Source organism: Stegodyphus dumicola, chromosome 11, assembly GCF_044657685.1.
Source record: "Stegodyphus dumicola isolate Sdum_Otavi_A_Nest chromosome 11, ASM4465768v1".
NCBI lineage: Eukaryota > Metazoa > Arthropoda > Arachnida > Araneae > Eresidae > Stegodyphus > Stegodyphus dumicola.
In genome coordinates this window covers 68659377-68671929 of record NC_140778.1, presented here as the reverse complement: position 1 = coordinate 68671929, position 12553 = coordinate 68659377, and the positions used below count along the sequence as shown (strand labels likewise).

At 35.5% G+C, this 12553-nt stretch overlaps 1 protein-coding gene across 1 annotated transcript in view; it reads right to left on the bottom strand.

The window, feature by feature from the left end:
• LOC118205602 (uncharacterized) overlaps positions 1 to 12553 on the bottom strand; it is a 90145-nt gene that overhangs the window by 48847 nt on the left and 28745 nt on the right. Inside the window, exons 2-3 of the mRNA XM_085826302.1 lie at positions 8754 to 8903; positions 8365 to 8709 (exon numbers count right to left, since the gene is read on the bottom strand). Coding sequence (XP_085682428.1) covers positions 8365 to 8709; positions 8754 to 8903 — 495 coding nt within the window. The remainder of the gene's footprint in view (positions 1 to 8364; positions 8710 to 8753; positions 8904 to 12553) is intronic.

Below are 12553 nucleotides of genomic sequence, written 5' to 3'. Positions count from 1 at the left end.
AACGTCTTACTTGCAACTATTTAAAAGAATCCTTTGAACCCATACTTGAAAAAGAAATGAAGAAATATCCAGCTAGCTCGTCTAAAGTTCAGAAAGGTTAAGAGATTCTCAAAGAATTCTTTTTTAGAACATCTTGGATTCCCAATTAATGTAGAGAGGGAGACGTGTTGCCTTTTCAACAGCCCACAGTGTTCTGAACAGAAACTCGAAATACTTTTATAGAAAAGAGAAGAGTTGAAAGTGAAAGTCGAAAAACGAAATGAGATCGGCTGGGAAAATATTTTCAGAGCTCAGAAAAAAATTCTGAGATGTAAAAAAAAAAAAAAAAAAAAAAAAAAACTTTTTGTTAATTTTTATCTAACTCACCCCCCTTTTGTATGGGAATTTTGTCTCCCACTTTCTAAAAATAGACCATGACTCATCCAATCTTTTCTTGGAATTCTATTCTTTAGAAAGAATGAGTCATTGTCTATTTTTAGAAATAGTGAGACAACATTCCCAGACAAAAAGAGAAGGGAGTTAATTTTTATCATGTCTAGAAGACATGATAAAAACTAACAAAAAGAATTTTTTTTTTTTTTTTTTTTTTTTTTTTTTTTACATCTTAGAATTTTTTTCTGAGCTCTGAGAATTATTTTCCCAGTCGGCTTGATTCACAAAACCAGATATATCCAAATTATTTCTATAGAGGTTTCTCATCTATTTAAACCACTCGCGTTTCAGCTTTAAATCAGTCTGTGCTGTGCACTGGAGCTGAATACACTCTTCTTCCTCCTGGAAAGAGGTTTTGTGAAGGTGTGTGGAGGTATTGTTTTCAGCTGTCAGACATTTTTTTCCAACAGCCGACTCGATCGTTCAAATGACACCGTGGAAGTTGGAGAGAGGTCAAGTCGATTCGGATGACGGTAAAGCATTTGAGGGCTATTTGCCTTAAGAAATGCCTTCGTGGAGGACTTTGGAAGGGAAACTGGCTCGTATTCACGTTACACATGGGGAAAAACCACGAAAAAAAAACACCCATGCAGCCAGCTTGAAAGTCAGTCGTTCACGTTTAACAAAATATGAAATGGATTTTATAAAAACATATTGGGATCGTATTCAAAATTGGATCATTCTGTTGTTTTATCAGAATATACCAGTATACGATTGAACAATTCTATTGAATCACATGATCTTGCCTTCTTGAAAGTCATTTGTTAACGTTTCACAAAATATATATCAGTATAAGATGGAACCATCCTGATCCGTTATCCTGACTGATGGAGTCAGCTGTGGATCAGAAGACCTTGCCTTTTTTGAAAAGGATTTGTTAAAGTTTCACAAAATATATTAGTATACAATGGAACTATCGTGATCCGTTAATTCTGACGGGTCTAGTCAGCTGTGGATCACGAGATCTTGCCTTCTTGAAAGTCATTTGTTAAAGAAGTTTCACAAAATATATCAGTATACAAAGGAACAATCGTGATCCGTTAATTCTGACAAGTCTAGTCAGCTGTGGATCACAAGACCTTGCCTTTTTTGAAAAGGATTTGTTAAAGTTTCACAAAATATATTAGTATACAATGGAACTATCGTGATCCGTTAATTCTGACGGGTCTAGTCAGCTGTGGATCACGAGATCTTGCCTTCTTGAAAGTCATTTGTTAAAGAAGTTTCACAAAATATATCAGTATACAATGGAACAATCGTGATCCGTTAATTCTGACAAGTCTACTCAGCTGTGGATCACGAGATCTTGCCTTCTTGAAAATCATTTGTTAAAGAAGTTTCACAAAATATATCAGTATATGATGGAACAATAGTGATCCGGTTACACTGACGAGTCTAGCCAGCTGTGGATCACGAGATCTTGGCTTCTTGAAAGGAATTTGTTAAAGTTTCACAAAATATATCAGTATAGGATGGAACAATCATGATCCGATAACACTGACGAGTCTAGCCAGCTGTGGATCACGAGATCTTGGCTTCTTGAAAGGAATTTGTTAAAGTTTCACAAAATATATCAGTATAGGATGGAACAATCGTGATCCGATTACACTGACGTGTCTAGCCAGCTGTGGATCACGAGATCTTGGCTTCTTGAAAGGAATTTGTTAAAGTTTCACAAAATATATCAGTATATGATGGAACAATCGTGATCCGATTACACTGACGGGTCTAGCCAGCTGTGGATCACGAGATCTTGCTTTGTTGAAAAGGATTTGTTAAAGTTTCACAAAATATATCAGTATACGAAATAATAGCATGTTTTCTATAAAAACAGCTATTGAGTAAAACATTTCTAGCCTTGAAAAGCAAAAACAGTAGCACGGGGAAAAATATTACCCTACCTCAAAGTATTGAAAGGAAATAAGAATACATTTCTATAAAATGGGTGACTCAATAAATATTTGTAGTCTATGAAATACAAAAGAGTAAGAAAAAAATGTTCACATACCTTCACAGAAGCTCTTCCCAGGAGAGTGAGAAGCGTGTATCCACGTTGAGTTCACAGCACAGACTGATCTGAAACTGAAACGCGAGTGGTTTAAATACATTAACGAGTTGCTTCTAGAAACCGAGTGGGAAAAATTCTCAGAGCTCTGGAAAAATTTTAACACATTAAAAAAAAAAAAAAAAAAAAAAAACCCTTCCTTTTTTTCTTTCTTAATTTGATGTCTTCACTTTTTTTATTTCTACAAGGTCAAAAGAATGAAGACATCAAATTAAGAAAGAAAAAGGAAGTCTTTTTTTTTTTTTAAATCTTTTTTCAGCTTTGAAAATTTTCTTCCCAGTCGTTAACATTTCGTTTTTGGACTTTCAGTTTCAATTCTTGGACCCATGATGTTCTTTTATTGATGTTCTTGTAGTATATTTCTATACAAATTCACTCCTTTTCCCCAAAAAAGATATCTTTTTTTTATTTTTTTTTTACCTTCCAATTTGTATAGCTATATACTGAAAACAGGCATTAAAGTCAGTTTGTAGTATATTCCTATACAAATTCACTTAATTTCCCGAAAAAAAATGATGTCTTTTTTTTAATTTTTTTTTACCTTCCAATTTGTATAGCTATATGCTGAAAACAGGCTTTAAAGTCAGTTTGTAGTATATTCCTATACAAATTCACTTAATTTCCCGAAAAAAAATGATGTCTTTTTTTTAATTTTTTTTTACCTTCCAATTTGTATAGCTATATGCTGAAAACAGGCTTTAAAGTCCGTTTGTAGTATATTCCTATACAAATTCACTACCTTCCCCCCCGAAAAAAAAAGATGTCTTTTTTTTATTTTTTTTACATTCCAATTTGTATAGCTATATGCTGAAAACAGGCTTTAAAGTCCGTTTGTAGTATATTCCTATACAAATTCACTGCCTTCCCTCCTCCGAAAAAAAAAGATGTCTTTTTTTTATTTTTTTTACCTCCCAATTTGTATAGCTATTTACTGAAAACAGGCCTTAAATTCCGTTTGTAGTATATTCCTATACAAATTTACTCCCTTTTCCCCAAAAAGATGTCTTTTTTTTTAATTTTACCTTCAAATTTGTATAGCTACATACTGAGAACACACGTTCAAGTCCGTTTGTAGTATATTGGTATACATGGTCTATTTTTAGAAAGGGTGAGACAACATTCCCAGATAAAAGGGGGTAGAGTTAATTTTTATCATGTCTAGAAGACATGATAAAAATTAACAAAAAGATTTTTTTTTTTTTATATATCTCAGAATTTTTTTCTGAGCTCTGAGAATTTTTTTCCCAGTCGACAGCAACAGAAATGTTTCCAGCCAACGCGATTTACTTTCACTTTCAACTCTTTTCTATATAAGTATTCCACGTTTTCTGTTCAGAACCGTGCGGGCTGTCCAAGGTGCAACATGACTATAGACGAGCGGTCTAATAGTTCCATGACAAAATATCGCTTTAATCTTTTCAGTAACATTATTGAGGATACTTTTCTTGTAAAAAAGAAAAAAAGTATTGTTTTCTTGCATCTAGGGAAACAATCATACCTTGGATGTTTAGAAGAAGATCCGTTTAAGTAAAAACGATTAGCCCCATCGCACAACATCATCATGGGTTCTCAATCTTATCCCAACAGCCCTGTGATCATTGTTTTTTTCAAAAGTCAGGCCAAAGTATTCCTTTTAAAACATTTTCTGTTCTTCCTGGGTGGGGGATTGCGTACCGAGAATGTATTTTCCACAAACCCCACGGATTAGAACAGAAATATATTACAATCATCACGCCATCGTGGTTTTCGAATGACAAAACAATTCCTCATGAAACAACATCTTTTCTTCCTGGTTGTGAGATGAGGTAGAGATGTTGCATCGTCCACAACCCACACTGATCTGAACAGAAATGTGGAATGTTTTTATAGATATAAGAAATGAATTGAAAGTGAAAGTAAAAATGAAATCGTGTTGGCTGGAAATATTTCTTGGCTGTCGAATGGAAAAAAATTTCCAAAACTTAAAAAAAAAAAAAAAAAAAAAAAAAAAACCTCTTTCTTTTTTTCTATTAATTTAATTTGATGTCTTCACTTTGTTTACTTTGGAATGAAGAAACCCAAAGACCATGACTCATCCTTTCTAAAACATATAATTCCTAGAATGAGTCATGGTCTATTTTTAGAAACAGTGAGACAACATTCATACACAAAAGGGGGGTAGGGTTAATTTTTATCATGTCTAGAAGACATGATAAAAATTAATAAAAAGTTTTTTTTTTTTTTTTTATTTTACATCTCATAATTTTTTTCTGAGCTCTGAAAATTTTTTCCCAGTCGGCAACCAAGTGAAAACTTTCCAATCGGCTTTTACTTTCACTTTCAACTCTTTTCTATAAAAGTATTCCACGTTTTCTGTTCAGAACCGTGTGGGCTCTACATGGTGCAACATGCTTTTTCTCTCTCTACCTCATCTGCAGCTCTATGACAGCTAACACGCTTGAGCTTTAAAAATGTATGAAAGAAGTTATTTTTAATCCATTTCAACGATTGAGTGGGCTGGGAAAAAAAGGCCCTTTCTATGACAGCTAACACGCTTGAGCTTTAAAAATATTTGAAAGAATTTATTTTTAATCCATTTCAGCGATTGAGTGGACTGGGAAACATTTTCTTGGAGCTCAGGGGAAAAAAAGGCTCTTTCCATGACAACTAACACGCTTAAGCTTTAAAAATGTATGAAAGAATTTATTTTTAATCCATTTCAGCCATTGAGTCTGCTGGGAAACATTTTCTCAGAGCTCAAGGGAAAAAAAGGCTCTTTCCATGACAGCTAACACGCTTAAGCTTTAAAAATGTATGAAAGAATTTATTTTTAATCCATTTCAGCGACTGAGTCTGCTGGGAAACATTTTCTCAGAGCTCAGGGGAAAAAAGGCTCTTTCCATTACAGCTAACACGCTTAAGCTTTAAAAATGTATGAAAGAATTTATTTTTAATCCATTTCAGCGATTGAGTCTGCTGGGAAACATTTTCTTAGAGCTCAGGGGAAAAAAAGGCTCTTTCCATGACAGCTAACACTCTTGAGGTTTAAAAATGTATGAAAGAATTTATTTTTAATCCATTTCAGCGATTGAGTCTGCTGGGAAACATTTTCTTAGAGCTCAGGGAAAAAAAAGGTTCTTTCCATGACACCTAACACTCTTGAGCTTTAAAAATGTATGAAAGATTTTTTTTTAATCCATTTCAGGGATTGAGTGGGCTGGGAAACATTTTCTTAGAGCTCAGATAATGTGTCTCCAGGTTGAAAGCACAGCACACACGGATGGGAAGTCGAAACTCGAGTGGCTTAAAAAATAAATATACGAAAGCTGGGCTATCGAGCTGACTAGGAAAAATTTTCAGAGTTCTGGAAATAATTCTGAGTTCAAGCATGGGACATGAGAACCGAAATGTATTACAATCATCATGTCATCATTGTTTTCGAAAGCCAAAAGAACATCTCATGAAAGAACATCTTTTTTTCCTGGTTGTGGGATGGAGTAGAGTTGCTGCATCTTGAACAACCCCCACTGATCTGAACAGAAATATGAAATGTTTTTATAGATATAAGAAATGAATTGAAAGTGAAAGTAAAAATGAAATTGTATTGGCTGGAAATATTTCTTGGCTGTTGAATGGGAAAAATATTTCCAGAGCTATAAAAAAAAAAAAAGAAAAGAAAAAAAATTCTTCCTTTTTTTTCTATTAATTTGATGTCTTCACTTTGTTTACTTTGGAATGGAGAAACCCAAAGACTATGACTCATCCTTTCTAAAACATATAATTCCTAGAATGAGTCATGGTCTATTTTTAGAAACAGGGAGACAACATTCCCACACAAAAGGGGGGTAGGGTTAATTTTTATCATGTCTAGAAGACATGATAAAGTTAACAAAAAGATTTTTTTTTTTTTTTTTTTTTTTTTTACATCTCAGATTTTTTTTCTGAGCTCTGAAAATTTTTTCCCAGTCGGCAACCAATTGAAAAATTTCCAATCGGCTTTTACTTTCACTTTCAACTCTTTTCTATAAAAGCATTCCACGTTTTCTGTTCAGAACCGTGCGGGCTCTCCATGGTGCAACATGCTTTTTCTCTCTCTACCTCATCTGCAGCTAGGGTGTTTTTCCTTCTTCAAGAAGTGGAATTCTTTGGGAATACTTTACAATTTCACGAGCTAGCTGTTTCTTATATTTCGAGGAGATTTCAATGGAATTGTTTATAGATGTCACCTATTGCAGATGGGGAAAAAGTCTATACTGGATCGCTGGAGACATCTCATCCAGATAGGTCACGTTATATTTTTTCCTACACCTAAATAAACTGGACATGAGCCATCCTTTTGTTTTCTCATTCAACAAAGATAGACACTGCAGACCGTTTTGGGTTTTCACTCTTCGCGAACCGAGATGAGCCGCAGCTACACTTTGCTTTTTCTATGAGCGCAATAATGGATTACGTGAGCAGCCATTTTGTTTCCCATCTCACCCAGATAGGTCATGTTGTATTTTGTTTCATGCACCTAGCCAATTTTGGACATGAGCCATCCTTTTGTTTTTTTTTCTATCGAACCAAGATAGACTCTGGAGACAATTTTGTTTCTCAACGGAAAAGTAAATTTTCTGAATGGGTACCGGTGTTCGAATACTTTTGTGACCGACTGTACCTATATAAGGCTCTAGAGTCTTAGATCGATACCCAACAGAGGAATACCGCATCATCAAATGTTTGTGCGTGGGCATCGCAGTCTGCGTTAATTTGATTCACTGCGCAGCAACAGGCAGGATATGGGGAGAAGACGACTGGCGCGGATGGTCAACGTCGTAGAACAAGTCCTGCAGTCCGTCGAAGATATTTCGGAAATTAGCACACGAACTGTTGCCCAGAAGCTTGGGATGTCTCACTGAGCAGTTTGGCTGATACTGCTCGAGGAATGTGTGCATCCTTACCATCTGCAAAGGTTGCAGCTACTGCATCCTAGAGATTACCGAAGAGTATGGTATTTGCTCAGCAGTTCATGCAGAAAGAACCATGTGCCCAAGTTTTCAAGCTTCTATCATTTTTACAGATGAAGCTCCATTCACTCGTGAAGGTGTGTTCAATACATACAATTCATACGTGAGGGCTTGCGACAACCCGTATAGTATGAAACGCCAAGCTATGCAATATCGTTTTGTGATAAATGTGGGGGCTGGAATCATCGGTGACTGTTTATTGGGACCTTACTTGTATCGCGCAGAATGAACGGCTGGAAATATCTAGTCTTTTTTGAGACGCCGAGATATGTGATATCAACAAGATGGGGCTCCAATCGCTAGCACAACTAATGTGCGTTATTACCTAAACCGAACATCGAAGCTGAATGGATCGACAGAAGTTGACCGACCACTTGGCCACCCAGGTCACTTGATTTATCGCCCACGGATTTCTTTTTGTGCGGGGCCATGAAAGAACATGTGTAGGAGATTCTCGTCGACAGTGACATGGACCTTGTTGCACAAATAGTGGCTGCCGTAGGAACTGTCCGTGATATGCCAGGCGTTTTTGAAAATGTTCGACAGTCAATGCAACGGCGCTGTGAATCACCTTGTTGGAATAAAGGACGCATCTTTACCACTTAACTATACTATTCCCTTGTGATAACTTTACTTGTCCATTTTGTTCATGTAGATGACGTTCACGGACATACTTTCTTACGCGAAATCGATTTTTCCGATGTCTTTCTGACCCTCTTGTAAACAGTTGCAGCAACGTCATTTTTCAATAAATTTACTGGAACAATTTTCTGTTTTATGGGCTCAGGCTCATTTAACACACCTTGGCCTCAGTTTACAATTGTCCGAGGAATGATGGAAGTGTTGCCAGTTGTGACACTGCACAACACTTCCACTTACCTGATACACTTTTACAGAAACATAAAAACCAAGGAATTTGGTAATATAAATTTTATCTGGCCCTGGGGTATTCTGAATATGAATTTGGAACAAGGGCATGGGGCTTCTAGTTTGGATTCGGTGCATTTGCGCCACACGACGCATTTTATATCCTAGACGAACGAGTTCTTCTTGTATGTCCTGAATTGGAGAATCGATGGACATACCTCTGAGCACGACTTTAATTGGTTTGCCCATTTTTGACAGGATCACATAATGATTAATTTTTGGGGGATCTAGACATCGAGTAATATTTCGGTGGTCGTCTTCTGTGTCTGGAAAAGTCTTTAGAAAATTCCCATTCACCTTGTCCGCAAATTCACATTTCACATCTTCTTTCATAAACTCACTGTATTTAATGCCGGGCTCATTATTGGTTTAGGCTTACTAGATTTTACATTAACAGTAACATCCATGTCAGTATCATTTTCAATAATTACTTGTACATCATTATCATTACCATTATTAGAGTTAACATCATTAATACTTAATTTTTCAAACTTTATTTGCCAAAGGAACATCAGCAATACATTTGATGAGTTTACTGAGTCAGGCGGTATTCTTTGGCAGATTAAAACCGTCCTCATCTCTATCGTCGTTAATTGAGCGTTTAGTCATTTTTAGATGGCCCCTTGAGCTTAGGTTTAGCCATATCAATTTTATCATTATTTTCAGCAGTCATTTGATTAGAACAATTAGCACTATTAACAATTAAGCAATCATAATTAATTTTCATATTTAAATACTCCCTACGAGGAAAATTACTAAATTTAGAATTTACGGTACTAAAACTCTCGTACTTACCTTTAATAACTTGAATTAATCCTTCCGCTAGAGCACGATGCACCTCAAAGTTCTGTTAACAGTAGTTTGTTCCAGTTCATCTTTGAAATCCTTAAGAAGCATAGCACACATCTCGCCGCGTGACTTTATATCGGCTTTTATAGCCTCCATGTTACTTATAACACATATAATATCATCAGCCGTGTACTAGTCCTTAGCAAGAAGGTCAAGCCAGTTATCCTTAAGTAAAGAATTTCCGTATTTGATCATATCGTCTGTTAGGGTGATCAAACATTTTTTTTTTTCAGCCAGCACTGTACTCTCATTAATGGGAAGTGGGGGGAATTCATTTCCCTCCATGCACACGAAATAAAATTTTGCACAAGATTGATCACAAAATAATACACAGAATCACGAGAAATAGGAGCACTAATTCTGCACAGCACGTAAACCGAAGATAAATCACATAATCCACATAGAATGTAAATCCAGGATCATATAAAAATCTTGAAATCCTGCGAAAATAACGAAATAACTTGACGAGTACAATTTACAAATACATTAAAAGAAATTATGTGTAGTATTATTTTATTCTTTGGCATATTTCTTGTTTGAGTGAATTTTGCTTAGTAAATTGCTGTCGTTGTTTGAAAGGTCATAAATGTTTTCACAAGAATTTGTTAAATTATATTTCACACATAAAATGGCTTTCAAAGTCTCAACAATTAATTGTGATTTTTCTGATGTCCACACTTGATTTACCGTAGGAAAAAAGCGCTCAGTCACAGCATTAGTTCCTGGGGTATTCTAAAGTTTTTAGTGCGTTGTTGTATGGAACATGGTTGGTTTCAAAATGATGAAATATTTCTAACCATTTGTTTTCTACTGTGATTTTCACTGATGTCCAAGATTTAACCTTTTCCTTTACAATATATTTTTTAATAATGATGTCTGATTAAAAAGATCGTTTACAAAAATATTACTATATGGGAAATTTGGAGTAATATGATCGAATGATTTTTGCACATTCCAATTAAGTTCTTGTTTTAATATATTTCCTAGCTTGTCGTGCGTTCTTCCTCAAAATCGGGACTTTGAAAAAGCCGCTGGACAAGCTGTTAAAAATCGGGACTGTCCCACCAAAAGCGGGACGTCTGGTCACCTTAATTTATTAGTAACAGCTGTGTTTTATAAAGAAATTTTGGTACTGTTCTGTTACCGGGACTGGATTCAGAAATGTATATGTATACACACATACATTCATGTGTACATTTCTGAATCTGGTCCTAAGAACAGAACAGTACCGAAATTTTTGAAGGAATTGAGTTTAACAGGTAGGATGATAGACAGAAATAAATATGTCATTTTTTGCATCCGGTCCAGAATTTTATTCTTGCATTGATTTTAGAGCTGATTAGTGCAGTTCCAAACACGTCTGTCCTTATCTGCTTGAATCATCTCATGCGGCACACCCAGCGAGTGAACTTTTACATCAAGTGTATGAGATGCATACTGCGACCAATGGACATGGCACTTACTCCTTAACAAGCTCTCGATTGGTTGCATACTTATCTTCTTCCATATATTCTCGCTGGCCGGCCTCATCAGCATCAGTAGGCCGGCTCGAGTGCTCTGCCTCTTGAATATCGTATGCTTGTTTTTGAAATTTCGGTACCAAACCTTCGGCATCACCGAATTTAGATTTGACGAGAGCCTAAGCTATTTGAGATATGGGGCCTTTTATGAGGAATATCAGTCAGTTTTTTTATATGGGATTTATGACAATTTTTTGGAGGACTCTAAGCTATAGCTTGTTCAGCTTATATATAAATCCAGTACTGACCTTCAAAGTGATAACAAAAAGTCAGCTACAGAATGTCATATGATCATTCAGTAGCTGACTTTTTGTTACTTTTTAAAACTGGAAGTAAATGATAGTTTTAATCTGATAGCGTAGTAGTTCCATTTCAAACACTTTGTACTTAATAATTACGATATTTTTTTTACATATTTCACAACTCAGTGTTCTAAATCAAGTCTCTTTCTTTCAAATGCCAAAAATCGTTTCACAAAATATGATTAAACATTAAGACACAATAACACGCCGAATAAATACTAATTCAGAAGTCAAACAACAAAAATCAGCGTTATATTTACAAAATTTTCACAGGACTAGTTTCGATGGTTTTACCGAACCACCATCTTCAGCTGCAAAACCGCAAATGAACAAGATAGGAAATAATGATTAGATAAGATAAGAAAGCCTGGACAAGAATAAGCAAGTGGCTCCATCTGTTGGCGAAACCAGAACTAAAACATAATTTCTCTAAAAGCCGAAGGCAAATTTGGATTGGAATTAGGATCGTTAACTAGAACAGAAAGATTTTTATGAATGTGAAATGCCTCTAGAAAATCCAGTTCTCCAATGGAAGATGTTTTTTGAATAATTTTAGCAGCAGAAAAATTGAAAGTGTGATTTTCGGACGAACAATCTTGAGCAACAGAAAACTTCTGTGTTTCCTTTTTTCTAACATATGCCTCATGTTCTTTGACGCGAAATTTTAAGGCTCTCTTAGTTTGGCCAATGTAAATTAAACCACACTGGCAAGGAATCCTATAAATACCCCAGGAATTCATATCCGGAATGGGGTCCTTGAGTATAGAAGTCCGAATTTTATTGATGGGAGAATAAACAACAACGGTTTGCCCTCCACCACACTTTAAATCATGTCATCCGACTAAACAAAAGTTAGCTTCATTTTATTCCTATGTTTTCCGTGCTCTTCAAGTTTGCTCCTCCAAACTAGCCCTTGATGAAGAACTAAATTATTTAAAAGCAATAGCTATTGACAGGGGCTTTTCACCCAACATTATTAATCAAGCAGTTACAAAATTCTCATCTCAACACACTAAAAGCCACACTCTTATTTTAGGAGATTATAAAAATTCGGTTGTCATTCCCTTCTTTCCATCAATTAGCTATAAAGTTGCACATATTTTGCAGAAATTTAACTTTCGGGTTGTTTATTCTCCCATCAATAAAATTCGGACTTCTATACTCAAGGACCCCATTCCGGATATGAATTCCTGGGGTATTTATAGGATTCCTTGCCAGTGTGGTTTAATTTACATTGGCCAAACTAAGAGAGCCTTAAAATTTCGCGTCAAAGAACATGAGGCATATGTTAGAAAAAAGGAAACACAGAAGTCTTCTGTTGCTCAACATTGTTGGTCCGAAAATCACACTTTCAATTTTTCTGCTGCTAAACTTATTCAAAAAACATCTTCCATTGGAGAACTGGATTTTCTAGAGGCATTTCACATTCATAAAAATCTTTCTGTTCTAGTTAACGATCCTAATTCCAAT